The following is a 15,266-nucleotide window of genomic DNA, read 5'->3' on the forward strand; positions in this document are numbered from 1 at the left end:
GTCTTATGTGATGTTATGAGTTAAAAATATTAATTTCAGTGACTTGTTAAAATATAATTATTCTGACTTTTTCTAGAGGTTTTGAAGTTCTTTTTTATTATTGGTTTGTTGTTGAAAAAGGCATTTTTTAGTTGAGCAAAACCTGCAAACAACAAAATATGCAATATTTTGGAAAAGTTAACCTTATTGTCCTGTGTGGTTTAGATGTGTTGTTGTTTAGTTGTTGGTGATATACCCACATATTTCACTCTAAAAGACTTCTGTATACAGAGAAGTTCAAGGTCCACTCATTGACTGAAAAACACTTTGATCCTGTAGCTGCAAAACTCCAAATGACCCGTCATTCAACACTATGCTTGGCAGTTAGTATGAAGTGTTTGTGCTGATATGCGTTTGATTTTCTGTCGACATGGTGGTCTGAATTGCAGTGAACCATATCTATTGAGTCTGATCTGTCCCAAGAACAGTATTTCTGACATCTTGTGTTTTATTCAGGTGCAGCTTTGTAAAATGAAGCCCTGCTGCCATTTCTATTTAGCGAGAAAAGATTTTCTCCTTCTACCTAGATTTATTTACTCTTTTTCTAACTGTCCTGTCATGGACATCAACATGTAACATGCAAACTGAAGCATGTTACCGAGGTAATGTCTATTTGAGTTACTTTAGTTTTTTTTTTGTTACATTGCATTACAAATATTGTTGAAGGACTCAATTACCTAAAGTTACCTTATTTTTGGTTCAGGGACAATTTGGTAAGGAATGTAACAAATCCCTACCTTTAGAGATCAATATTTGTCTATTTATGTTTAGATACTCCAAGACTCCTGCTGACCAAGCCCTAAATCTGTATGCCCAACCTTCAATTTGGTTCTGAGGTGAAGTCTACCTGTGCATTGTGTGATGGCGCTGTCTTTTCCTGTCTGACAGCGGCGAGCCTTGCGGACCGCATCGGAGAAGCTGAAGAGTCGGACATCCTTCTCGGCCACAGCCGTGCAGCACTCCCCGGCCACACGGGTCAATCGCTACATCGGTCGGCTCATCGAAGCGCGGCAGACTGAGTCTGGGACATCAGATCTGAACCACTTCACCTTGTTTTACAGTAGCAGAGACAGGGAGCGCAGGGTGAGGCTATGCACACACCTGCAGGGAAACATTTGCTTTACATTTATAGCAGCACACACTCATACATCAAATATGAACTTTTCCTTATTACACATGAGGATAACTGCTTCGTGACTGCATGATCTGCCTCCCTCTGTCTCATTCCCACACATCATACCCTACACAGTTTATAATTCTGTTTCTCCCACACTTGTTGTCGGTGTGTGTGTGCGTGTTTGTATGAAAAATCCACCCACCCTCTCAGGAGGGGTTTCAGATAATGATTTGGGAACGTCTGAGCGACACACGTGACATCCTTCCCATATGTGTGTGTGTGGGCAGTGTTATAAAGGAGACGCAGACCGGCTTGTCTGTTTGTGAAACTGGTTATAGAGGAATTAAAATGTTCAGGTAGATCAAAATTAAAACTGAACTGAAAAAAAAGCTATCCTTCAGGAAATAAATTAAGCAGGGAAAACAGAAAGACACAAATTAGTGTAATGATTTTGTTCACTCCCACACAACACATTTTCTTTTACAGAGTTCAGGACTTCATCACTGCTGGGCAAATTTAGATCTAACAACATCAGAGCTTTTAAAATGAACTGAAATACCGCTAATTAAAGTAAGTTCAGAGCCAGAGTGAAACATTTGAAATCCAATATCTATAGGAAACACACATACGCTTTGATTTAGAGTTTTCTTGTTTAAGTTTTAATAAAGAAAGTATCTTTAAAGGTTCTTTTGAACTTGTAATTTACTGGTAAAATTGAACTTTCTTATGGACAGGATGGTGGAACCGACCAATCACAACTGTCAGCTTTTTGTGCAAGGGACAGCTGCCACAATCAATCTGTGTTACTGAATGTCTGTAATGAGTTAATGGATGATTTCAGCAGAAGTTGTTTTTTTTTCAGCTGGGGTTGTGTGAAGCACTTATGAGCAGTCAGCATTTTACATTTTCTTTGCAATAGATGCAAACTCACTTGCATAGCTCACTTATGTCAAAGTCATGTCCTAATTTATTCTTGACTATATGCATTTTCTTTGTCATGAGTGGTGTGTGACATACTGCTCTTGCGTCTTCAACTTCTTACAGCCTCTATGTTTTCCCTTAGTATCACCAGGTGTATGATGACCATTTCATCAGTGCGGTGGTTCTCTCTCTGATCCTGGGTGCCCTGTTTGGCCTTATCTATCTGCTAATGATCCCACAGTACGAACATCCCTAACACACTTACTCTCACATATTCTCTATTTATCTAAGTGAAAACTATAGGATGTGTTTTATTTTTCAGAGGGGTTTTGGTGTTGCTGCTGCTGGTGCTGTGTGTGTGTTTCCACGTGGCCTGTGTGATGTACCTACATCTCACCAGAGTTCAGGTAGAACCTCCTATTCACTCTTCCGACCTGTTTTATTTGCACTTTGTTTAATGTGGTATGCTTATCATCATTTTGAGTCCACCTGCATGTGGAGGTTTACAATTTGAATGTTTATTGTACAAAAAAAATATATACACAAGTATTTTAAACTTTATCCAGTGTTGAGCCAACTCTGCATATCATAAGCCACTCCACTAAATATTCTCACTTCTTTGGACTCAATAGAGAAACTAGTAAGTCCAAAATACTACTGACATACATTAAGAGGTACTTTATTTGCTGAGTGTTTTTACTCTCAATCCATCATTTTTTTTTTTGATTGTAGTGCCAACCAGGCTGTCTGACCATCCAGATTCGAACAGTCCTCTGCATCTTCTTGGTTCTGCTCACCTACTCTGTTACTCAGGCCTGTGTGGTAAGTCAGTGTGCTGGACACCAGTAGATACTTGTAATTATTGGCACCTGTTATGCTGCCTCACCTTCTTCAGTCATGTTCCTGGAAACATTAAGGAAGCAGGTCAATGAAGACTTGAGGGGCCTTTATGTTTTATACTTAAAAATATATATTTTTTGTCTTTTGTCTTACATTCACAAACATAAAGGGAAATATTGTAAAATAAACCACATGTAGGTGGAGTCTAACTACCTCCACCTACATTTGGGACATCACCTGATCATCTGGGCCTAAAAATGAAACTTTATGCATCAAACACTCCAGAAGGGTCTGGCCAAATCAAAAGGTGATAATGGGGAAAAGTACATCATCCTCAGTCTAAAGTACAGTGGAAAATCTGTGATGTTATGAGCCTGATTTATGTTCCAAAAGCCCCCGGGAACCTTGTTGGGGTTAATGGCATTTTGAGCTTTTTGAAATACAATTAGTTTTATAATAAATATCTACTGGACTTTAATAAAGAATTACAAATGTGCCAAAATAGTTCCTTTTAATGGGAAATGGAAAAATTGTTCCGTGGCCCTCTCAGTCTGTTATGAAGGGAACAATGTTTAGAAAATAAATGATAGAACCATTATGTCCCTATATATAAACTGAAGAATGGATGTCTTTTTTCCCCATTACTGTAAAGTAGAGCAGCTCCTCACTCAATTAAATGCAGAGGATGCCTTCTTTTAAGATGTTGCTATAGCATGGGCTTCTTGTTTTTCTGCTGCATTTACTGTGTCCATTTGTTTAAAATGCTGCAAAAAGCATACTTCAGTCCTTAAGCCATTAGAAAAGTAACCTTGTTTGACTCACTGTTTTCTGTTTTCTTTTATGTAATATTATTTCTCTAAGTGGATTGTCTTTTTATAGTAAAAATGAAGCACAAGAATGAAGGATTTTGTCTTGTTCCATTAGTTTTTGGAGGGAATTATAGATCTATGTATTCTGATGGGGAATGATTCAGAATTATGGATTCAACATCCTAATTTTAGTCTTCATTGAAGTTTTCAACAAGAATTTGATCCCCAAATCACCTGAGAAGAAGGATGTTTTACTGCAGTCAAACAAACATAATTTTGATCCATTGTGGACCGATTCATGCCATTTCTTACATGATAATGAGGTAATGGATTACTTTTCAGATCACTGAAACTAACTTGTACTCATATCCTATGAATCCTGATTGGGAAGTTGCTGTTGCATGGTCATGTTTGATTTCTTCCAGGTGGGATGTGTACCGTGGGGTAAAGTTGAGACGAACTCTACCCGTTTCGTGGAGGACATCGCTGCGGATGCCCTCGGGGTCGGACCTGCCAATAGCACCGCAGTGGACAAGACTGGTCCCAGCATGGCATACGCCCTGCTGTCCTGTGTGGCCGGGACTCTCACTGTGGTCCCTTACCTCCGCGTTTCATCGCTCCCTAAGATCCTCCTGCTCCTCCTGCTCTCTGTTACCTACACGGCTGTTATGGAAAGCAGCGGCTACCGCCAGGCTGTGGGGTTAGACCTTCCAGCAATTACAATTTTATCCAAACAATTTTTTGAATTCCTGTAAAATATCTGATTCTTTGATTCTTTGTGGTAAAAATACTCTACTCCTGAAGGACAATAACTCAAACAAAAGTTCATGTGATAGTTAATGCTCTTATGAGCTGGATTTTCACTTAAGTAGAGTCCTGAATACCTTATCCGTTGCAGCACTTATAGACAATTTCTAAATTGGTCAAATTTTTACTATGTATGGGCAACATTAGAAATAAAATTCTTTTTGTTTCTCTGTTTTTACATCATCATTCAGTGGTGGCTTTCTGCACACTCGAGGCTATGATCCCGTGTTGGCTGTTCTGCTGTTTTCTGGAGCTCTGGCTCTCCATTCCAGGCAGCTGGATCTGAAGCTGCGGCTCGACTATCTTTGGGTAACTCAGGTGAGAGTGCATCCAAGCATTTACAAACCATCTTTTATTGTGAACATTTGGAGGTAGAAATATATTAGATCATGGATTGGGCATCTTCCCAATGACCTTTGGTTGGATCCCTGGCCAAAAATTAGGCCACACTTTCAACACCATTATTTTAAGGCTCCCAAAGTCAAGTGAGAAAGAAAGAAGAAGAAATTCTTGAAGGGCCACATTAAAAATAAAAACATTTTAGTGAGTTTGTCATTCAGTACTATCTATATGAGTACTATCTACATTGACTCATAATTTATATAACGCAAAATTAATTTAGAAAAAAGAGTAAGAAGCCAAACAAGACAGGAATGACGTAAAGGGAAACTATTTTTCTCAATGTCGCTCCAAACACACATTTGACAAAACCACCTCAAATAAATAAATTAATTACATTGACTTTAATGTATTTAAGTACATTAAATACATTAAAGTAAACGACAAATGCCATCTCGAGGTACTTTACAAAAAAAATCAATCAATTGAGTCATGTATGATACAATTTATCCTAATAAGCTGTGTGGTAAGCTCAGTTATTATATATAAGTAGTTTGAAAATGTTTATATAAAGAAGCCCAGCAGAGACCATGACGTAGTTAAATGGACTTTAAAATGGAACATAAATATCTTTGTTGATAATGATTCTTTTGTAATGTGGATTGCTTTATGAGAAAGCCAGTGCAGTATTTGTATTAAACAAAACAAATTCATAAAAGCATTAGACTTTTGTCAATTTTGGTTTGTTCTGACAAATGATTGTTTTTCACAGTAAACATTCCCCTAAAAGCTGCAGTTTTCTTGTGTTTTGTCTGTGGAACAAAAGCCTGACTGTTACTATTTTAAGAACAGCTCCATCTCTGTCTTGTTTGCAAATCATTATCTCCCTCTAGTGATAAGGACTTGCCATTACAATTCCATGTAGAGCACCCCACCATTTAACCATTAGTGTCATTTCCGGTGTAAAGAAAACTGTCCCTCTCCTCTGTTTGTTATGATTCCAGGCAGAGGAGGAGAGGGATGACATGGAGAAGGTGAAGCTGGATAATAAGAGGATCCTATTTAACCTGCTGCCGGCTCATGTGGCTCAGCACTTCCTAATGTCAAACCCCAGGAACATGGTGAGGAATCTGTAAGGTTACAGTAAAAAGAAATCCAGAAACAACCTACAAAAAATATGATAAATGCAGAAATATCAAGTTTAAATAGATAAAGGAAACCTAAATCTATGCATTCCGCAAAGCTGAATTTTTCTCTGTACATAGAAGAGTGAAAAAAGGATAACAATCTGCAAAAAGCTGAATTTTAACCCAGTGACTTTGAGGTAAAAAAAAGAGCAACACTTCTAATTTTCTCATAGCTCTGTAAATTGCTTCTGAAACGGCAAAGACCAGAAATGTGAGAATAGGTAACATTCTCACATTTCAGCTATAAACTGTGGTTCAGCAGCTGCTCTGTGGCCTTTTTCCACAATGAATGTTTGAAAATAGTCAATAATCATGTTCCCTCCCGTTTATGTTACCCTGAGATGAAGTATGGAGCCATGTTTAATCCTGTTACAGGCCCTGATAAAGTTTGTGCACCGGAGCAGAGTTTACAGAAATAGGCTTGCCCTCAGCTGTTGTTCTGAATTATAATGTTACCAGTCAATAAAACCCATGTTCTATTGGCTTTTGAAACTGCAGGATTTCTTTAAAGGTTTATGTCTCAACCATCCCGTGGTTTACGATGTTGTCATTATAAGGACCTCCACACATTTAGCAGAAACACATGCATATCCTAAACAAACAACAAAAACCTTCAATATATTTGTTCATATAAAACAAGACAACTTTGTTTTAAAGAAACAATAAATAATATAATTAAAATGAATAAATCATGCCACAAAAATTTAAAAATGTAGATTTCTCCACCAAACGTGCAGTAATGTTTTGCAGATAAGCTCATTCTTTGCAGCATGAAGTAGGTTAATAGATCCTGAACCACAGTGACATTACCTCTAAATGCAGAAAATATCTGAAAGTGGTAAGCTTTCCCAGGAGTGTATACCAAAGTTACTCCAAGAGTACATCAAAAACTGATCTAGGAGGGTTACAAAACAGTAAAGCACTGCAGGCCTGACTTGCCTCAGTTAAAGTAAGTGTTTATGATTCAAGAGAAAAATAAAAAATGACACTTTTGGGAGAGTTCCAAGGACAAAACTACAGCTCAACCCAAAAAATGCAAAAACAAAAAAAACCCCAAAAATCTCACATTTGCCAAAAACTATCTTGATGATTTGCAACACATTTAGAAAAACATTATGTGGACTGATGAGGGAAAACTTGAATAAAACTATAATTTGAAATCTGCATTTTGTGTTCATCTATGTTATATTTGTCTTGTTTAAAAATTTGATCTGAAACAAGTATAAACGTTATGTGGAAATTAAAGAAAAAAAATAACTGAAGGTATTTAGTATGCAGTTCTGTTTTGCAGCAGCTGAACATGAGGACAGGTGTCTGCTATTTCCTAATTATCTCCTCATCGTTTTAACAAGTAACAGAGCTTGAACTGAATTTATATGTGGCGTTTAAATTGAAAAGCTTAAGTCATGAAAGTAGTAAATGCATTAAAGAAAATTGAGTTTTTGGAAATGTCCATCTTGGTTCTTTAGCAATTACTAAAATAAGTCAGAGGAAACAGCAGGAAAATTATGTGAATAACTGCTACATTCTGATTTTTAAAAATAGCTAATGGGAACTACAAGGACTTCACAGAAATAAAAATTCAGTACATCTATATTCTTTTCCCAGACACAACCTACGGCCAAACATTTTAAGTGCATAAAAGACTTGAAGTGACTCAAGATAAAGATTTACTTTTAGTTATTTAATTTTTGGAATCTGCACAAAGCAGTGAAAAATCAATGCATCCACATCATGCCTGCAGAGTTCTAAATAGCACAAAAATCCACATGGGATATTTTAGCATCTGTAAGGGAATATTTCTCATACATTTAAATAGTTATTCTTAACAGTTTTTGGAAACATCACATTCACATTTATGGGTTTTGGAATTCACAAGCAAAAATAGAAACAAAACAGTAGTTTATCCTTCAACAATCAACGGGGTAATGCATCAGATGGTGTGGATCAGCAAGGAAGTTTGCTTCCAGCTGACCCCCACAGAGATGCAGTGTTTAGAAAGACTTCCTCTGTTTCCTCTAGGCTAAAGTTCAGCCATAGATGGCACGGCACTGTGGGACTTAAGGTTCCAGGCCACTAACAGTGTGGCTGCAGAAAGCATTCTCACTGTGTGATGCTTCTGCTTCTGCCTGCGGACATTTCGGCATTGTCATTGCCAACACTGATGAGGGTTCTACTTAAGTTTTGCATTTGGCAATTTTGGTCCATTTTTGCATAATTTCATATTTCGTTTTGAGCAGCTGAAAAAGAAACTCAGAATACAAAGCATGCACCATGCAATACATCCAGGTGGTCTGAAGAAGCTTTATAAAAAGAGGGTTGTTAAGAGAGGGTTTGTCAAAGGATATTAAAGCGTGTGACAAATAAACTAGCAGTAAAGAAATACTGGAAGGTAATACTTTTTGAACTCTATGAACAAACAAGTAAAAGAAAAAAAACTATTTTATAAGAAAATTTTAAAGATTTTCTTATGTATCAGTGACTTTGTGTCACTGATACACTAAGTCATATTGTATCAGTGACATGGAGTCAAAAACATGAACAACTTTATGAAATATAATGAATAAAAAAATATACAAATACACCATTTCTCTATCACCGCTTTAGGATCTTTACTATCAGTCCTACGCTCAAGTTGGTGTTCTGTTTGCCTCTATTGCCAACTTCAATGACTTCTACATTGAGCTGGATGGGAACAACATGGGAGTCGAGTGTTTGAGGCTTCTCAATGAGATCATTGCGGACTTTGACGAGGTTGGTAGAACGATTCGTTCCATTCGCCCATCTGTACTATAAATCATCTGTTTTTAGATGTTTTTTCCACATTGCAGATCTCAGGTCCACGAGCCTCTTCTTACTGCAGGGTGACATATAGAGCGTCATCTTTTAAAAATGAGATTGTGGGCTGGAGTGAGGTTTATAGAAATACCATGTTTACTGATGTAATATACCGAGCTTTGGTTATGGTTGGGAAAGTTCTTCAATGTAACAAATTACTTGCAGATGACTTTTGGCCTGGTTGGATCTGTAATCAGCAACATGAAGCACTCATTTACAAAACATGCTTTAAATATTCTAGCTGCAATACATAAATTTACTGATAATTTGCAAATTAAAAAAGAAAAAGTTTTATGGGAGTGTTTCTTACCAATTTTAATACTTTTTGCAGCTCATGGACAAAGAGTGCTACAGGGATATTGAGAAAATCAAGACCATTGGCAGCACATATATGGCTGCCGTGGGGCTGGTTCCTACGACTGCTTCCAAGGTACTCGTGGTATTTGTATTTAGATCAGGATTAGATTTTGTGTTTGTGAATGTTAGCACAGTATCTGACTTCATTTTATAGAGATCCAATGTGTTTCATGTGCCTAGTTTATTTAAAACACTAACACGTAAAATGTGAGGAATTGCTGATCTCTGTGGCATTAGTACATTCTTCATTCCTGAAGCTTTCTTAAACTAAGCTAAAGATGACAGACAAAGGAGTCCTTTCTGAAATGCCTGCAGAGATTAAAGGAAGCTCAAGCTATAGTTGCTGTTTGGAGGGTGCTCTGTTGTAGTATTTCTGGATTTTCACACAGCTAATCCAGTTAGGATTACAAAAAAGCGGGCTAATATACATTCTTAATGCAGTTATACAACAAAATGCAAAACTGAGATAATATCTCTTTTTTTATTATTTTGTTCAGTTGTTATTTAGGGCCTCTAATTTCAGAGGGGTTTCTTTTTGGACTATGGCTGTTAGGGTAGAGTTAGGGTAAGGTAAAATACCCATAGTTTACGTCCAGTTTCTAATAACTGTAAGACCAATGAAACAATCATAAAGTCCCCTAAACTCCAGTAAGAAATTAACCAGTATTATGTCACCAAATATGCCAGATGAGGCCAGCAGCTCTATAGACGTGTTGGGTTTTTTTTCTCCAGTTCTTTTAATGACATTAGACCTGCTGTACTTTACAGTAAGCTTCTGGAATGACTCACCTGGCTTAGGGATTATTTTTTTATTGACATAGACAGATCACTTAAGATTTGCACAATAATAATCAATTTTATTTATAATGTTCTTTGTATCTCAAACTGAAATTTCAAAGGTCACATTCACACACTTGATTGTAACTGCCTTGGGTCAGTCTGAAGTGTCTTGTTCACTGGAAATCAAACCAGCGATTTACTGATTGCACGACGCCACTGTCGCTCCCTCGTATATAGTAATAATAAATTAATAAATAAATCACATACAGAATTGAAAATCTGCATGTTTGTCTTTCAAAAATTAAGTTGAACACTTTTATTACTTCTTCTCTGCTGAATATAGCCTTTTTTATGTCTGAGATTTTTTTTTTTCATGTTTCAAACTAATTTGTCCTTTTAACGTGTGCTTTTTTTGTAGACTAAAAAGTCCATCACCTCACATTTATGCACAGTGTCAGACTTTGCCATTGAGATGTTCAATGTTCTGGATGCCATCAACTACCAGTCCTATAATGACTTTGTTCTGAGAGTAGGTGAGTAAAGAGCCAAACTCTCTGAGTGGTCCAAACATTAAAGACCTTTTAACCTTGGGGGAGGCCCATTCCAGTAAATTTGCCAGGAAAATACATCACAAACAGAGCATCACCTCCAGGAAGCCTGTCAGCTGAAGTTCTTGGGTCCATTGTGTTCAGTATCCTGTGGAGAGTTTTGTTTAATCCCAGTATACGCTGGTGTACATAGAGCTATCCTGTCTGCAGAGTCAGGCTGTTTTATTTGCTTAATTTAGTTGGCAGTTGAACAAACTTCATGTTTCAGGCATTAACATGAACCAAGAGAAACACTAGCCTTCATTTGTTACGACATGATACCACAGCATTTTAGCGGGAAGAAACATATTTCATGCTTTCCGTGACTCTTTTGGAACAAACTAACATCATCTTTGAGCTTTTGTTTTAAGTGATTCCACATTTATAAAAATAGTTGTTTCTTCTGAGGGTAAGCGGCTTTTTATTAAGAAACAGAAGGTGGCTTTTCAAGAGGATATTTTGACAGCTCATGCTATTTTAACATTTTTTCACTCTAGACCAGTGGTCTCGATCTTCATTATTTGAAGGCCAGAGTCCTGCAACAAATAGGTGTTGCTCTGCTGCAGCACATCTGGCTCCATTGTTAGCTCATTAACAGAGGAATGCAGTGTGAGACCCCGTTCTCTAGACAGCTCCCTCCACGCTTACTGACACTTGTGGTAAAGATACATAAACACCTTCAAAACTTACCTTGTGATAGTAGCATAGTCTCTCTGTGAAAGATTTAGAAAAGCCTGACCTTTTCGATCACATTTATTGATTGTGAATTAAAATTGCCACATGTTTTTGCCAATTTGGTGGTTACTGACACTTCTGCTGTTAAAACTTTGAAAAAACACAGTTTATCTTCAAGCCACTCTTACTCTTGTGTCATATTTCCTAAAGTTGGAGTGTACAAGGAGATGGGTCTTTAACCATTGTGGCAATATCAGCCTCATATGCTCTCTTCCCTTTACCTTACTCTACAGGTTTTGTATTGGCTTCTGGTCTTGGGACTGGGATGGCCATGGAAGAAAGTTGATTTTGTGTCTGGTGAACTATTTCTGATATTATTTAGCCATATGTTTGAAGTTATTATCCTTCTGAAGAAAAATTAGCCCACATAATCTTTCAGAAAGCTCCATCTTTGTGTAATGTCACACAATTCCAGTTAAATTCCTGTCTTGTTTAAGTAATTTCACATGCTTGAGTTTGTAGTGGTAGAATAGAAAATACTTTTTTTTTTAACCAAAATGTCTGTCTTTGCTGGAGCTCTACAATGATGAGCTATAATGATTTAGATTTTTCTTCCTCCATTACTATAAATCTGATATCCAATTGTGTGGTTAAGAGAAATAGTCACACATAGCATAGACATCTGTAAGGTTTGATTGTTTTTTATGCTTTAAAATTACTCTAGTCTGCGATTCCACTTGTTTCTAACATTCAACATTTACAATTTGTGGCTTTTAAGAATGAAAGTATTTGTGTTTGTTTTCTTGTGTTAGCACTGAGCTATAAAAAACTGGGTAAGCTTACTAAAGGTGGTGCCTTAATGCAGGACTTTCAATAAATCAGATTTGCAACCTGCTGTAAATTTCACTTAACTTCCAGGTACTGATTACAGGAGGGGAAAGTATGATTTTAAATTGTATAAGTAAAAAAAAGTTCAACAAAAATAAGTACATTTTGGACAAACTTTGGTCACAGATAATTTTCTTGGAGGGCATTTCCAGTACTGTAGATCCATTAAGACATACTCACTTGTAAGGCTTATGCACCAAAGTCACATGGAAAAAAAATCTGAAATAACATTAAGTGTAACATGTTTGTAAGTGATTATGGGGCTTTTGTTCACTGTGGTTACACCAGGAATCAACGCTGGCCCTGTGGTGGCAGGAGTTATTGGAGCCCGGAGGCCTCAGTACGACATCTGGGGAAACACAGTCAACGTAGCCAGCAGGATGGACAGTACGGGAGTCCAAGGAAAAATACAGGTATGAGACTTAAAGTACTGCTGCAGCAGTTTAACTGCAAAAAGCTACACTGAGGCTACAGCAAATTACTTGGACTAACTTGATGCTTTCCTAAAAAAAGTTAAGCATTAGAGTTTAATCCATGATTAATTTCTCTACGACAAAAGTTGCTTATCATTTGAAGCTTTAAAGCTTTTAAACAAAAAAAAGATCATATTTTTTTATATTTACATTTTAGCAAAAAATAAATAAATAAATCACACCACCAGGCCTTTTCTTTATCGAAGGTGGTTTAAGATGGTAAATGCACCCTATCAGTAAACAGGCAAAATACAACAATGATATTGATTATAGTTAATACAAATTCATCAGATCCTTTTCTTTCTTTACTATTATACGTTTCTATGACTTTCTCCCAGCCTTTTTTGCATCTCTGTCACTAAAAATATCCATCAGGTGTGTGTAGTGAGGAAAGTTGAGGCCATCCAACTGGACACATCTGTCATTGCTATGCAGAAGATTTGAGGTGTAGTAGCCAGCCAAATATTGCATGCAAGCAGTTCTGATTCAGTATGTTTTGAGTTTCACTAAAACTCACAATGACCTCTTTATAATTAGCTCATAATTGCCCTCTTTTATCTTTATTTATATTTCCTCTAAACATGAGATAATTCTGAGATCACTGGTGTTGAGCATTTCAACAAATCTTCTCAACATATTTAATTTAGTTTGAATTGCCCAAACAACTCAGATAGAGCCAACATCAGCATGAACAAACCAGAAATTATAGTTATTTGTAGTTCATACTGGTCTAAGACTGTGCAACACTGAAAGGCAAACTGAAGAATTTTTACTACATTGTTCCACACCTGCCTAGTGATACATTTCAGATAAAAGAAACCATGTAAGAGGGAGTGAAGAATAATTAATTGTGCAAAATTATATATATATATATATAATTTATAATATTATATATATTATAAGCACAGGCCTGAATTTTAAAGCATTGCTCTTACATAACACATATGAGCCTTGGACAGGATCTAAACATTTCTCTTCTCTGAGCTTAAGAATATTACAAATATTATAGAGATTTACTGTTTCCTGTGAAGGACTTTCTTTCATCTCTGTAAACAAAAACCTGCAAGGCCTTTATTTGTATAACCTGTTGGAGTTGTGCAAGAAACAAGTATCAATCTATAAGCAACAGCTACTCTGTCTGTAATGGCAAAGTAGATGTAAACAGTTTGTTTTCCCTCATTAAACATGTTGTTGAGATTGTTTAGGCAGAGCTCCATGCAGCTTTCTTAGTAGTTACACAGACGTCATCAGATTTGTAAAAACAAGTGGATTTCCGAAAAGGGCCTCTGTTGTGTTGCTAATTCCTGCATGCACCCTGTGATGTTTTCACCTAATCTTAAGTGTGTTTTTTTAAGAAGCAGTAGTCATGTTTTCGCTTTAGCAACCAGCCATAGCTCTAGGAAAGTTGTTATTAACTAGTGAACCATCTGTGTTCTGTTTGTTTGGTGTTTTGGTGGAATTTTTGAGATAATTGTTTTGGTATGTATTATTTTCAGTGTTGACATAAAATATTGGTACAGTTTCATACACAAACCTATATTTTGTTTCTAAGCAGCCAGACTTTCTTGTAATCCTTTAAATGGCTTGTTTTCATCAATAGTTTTCTGAAGGCTTTATTAAATTAAATGTATCCATTTTGTTCATGCTTTGGACAGTTTTTGATTTGCGCATTTTTAACAGTCTTTATAACTGTCAAAAATTGAAAACAATGTATAGAAAATGTTTTAGTTTTGAGACTTTGTTCCTCATTTCATTATATTTGAAATATGAATTTCTGAGAGTTAATGGGTTTTTGCACAGGGCCTGTTTTTGCAGCCCTGACAGTCTGGCACTGAATGTGTATAATATATACATATATAAACACATTAAAATAATTTGATCATCATTGAAAATCCCATTTATGGTAGAAACTATATCAGTAAGTGACATATGCAGGCTAAGTATGTACAGATACATTTCTGAAAGCCCTTATTTCTGTTAATTGTAATAATTTTCGATTTACATCTAATGAAAATATAACATTTACATTTAGAATATTACATTAGGCCCCTTAAAAACTATTTTTAAATAAAGAAATGTGGGTTGAAAATCAGCTAACTGAAAAGATCAACAAAAATAAGTACATTTTGGAAAAACTTTTGTCTCATTTTCTTTTTTGTTTTTAAAGCACAGATTACTTTCGTGGAGGACACTTCCAGAATAAAGTCTTTAACATCAACTCATTTGTAAGGCTTACATGCCAAAGTCACATGGTTTGGGGCACCGAGTAAAATGAAAAGAATGTTTATTGTAATCAAAATTGTAAAAAATCTGAAATAGCATTAAGTGTAACATATATGTATGATTACATACACTGCCTGGCCAAAAAAAAAAGTCGCCACCTGGATTTAACTAAGCAAATAGGTACAAGCCTCCTATTGGCAAAAGACACATCCTGTGGTCGTGGAAAAGACGTTAGTCTGTTTAAGAAGGGTCAAATCATTGGCATGCATCAAGCAGAGAAAACATCTAAGGAGATTGCAGAAACTACTAGAATTGGGTTAAGAACTGTCCAACGCATCATTAAAAACTGGAAGGATGGTGGGGAACCATCGTCTTCCAGGAAGAAA

The 15,266-nt window shown here is 36.4% G+C and overlaps 1 protein-coding gene across 1 annotated transcript in view; it reads left to right on the forward strand.

The window, feature by feature from the left end:
- LOC116726292 (adenylate cyclase type 1-like) overlaps positions 1-15,266 on the forward strand; it is a 47,249-nt gene that overhangs the window by 28,294 nt on the left and 3,689 nt on the right. The window contains exons 9-19 of the mRNA XM_032572958.1: positions 928-1,122; positions 2,220-2,317; positions 2,400-2,484; positions 2,810-2,899; positions 4,152-4,426; positions 4,725-4,851; positions 5,877-5,993; positions 8,667-8,813; positions 9,229-9,327; positions 10,453-10,567; positions 12,473-12,597. Coding sequence (XP_032428849.1) covers positions 928-1,122; positions 2,220-2,317; positions 2,400-2,484; positions 2,810-2,899; positions 4,152-4,426; positions 4,725-4,851; positions 5,877-5,993; positions 8,667-8,813; positions 9,229-9,327; positions 10,453-10,567; positions 12,473-12,597 — 1,473 coding nt within the window. The remainder of the gene's footprint in view (positions 1-927; positions 1,123-2,219; positions 2,318-2,399; positions 2,485-2,809; positions 2,900-4,151; positions 4,427-4,724; positions 4,852-5,876; positions 5,994-8,666; positions 8,814-9,228; positions 9,328-10,452; positions 10,568-12,472; positions 12,598-15,266) is intronic.

This window comes from Xiphophorus hellerii, chromosome 9 (assembly GCF_003331165.1).
Source record: "Xiphophorus hellerii strain 12219 chromosome 9, Xiphophorus_hellerii-4.1, whole genome shotgun sequence".
In the NCBI taxonomy this organism is placed as follows: Eukaryota; Metazoa; Chordata; class Actinopteri; order Cyprinodontiformes; family Poeciliidae; genus Xiphophorus; species Xiphophorus hellerii.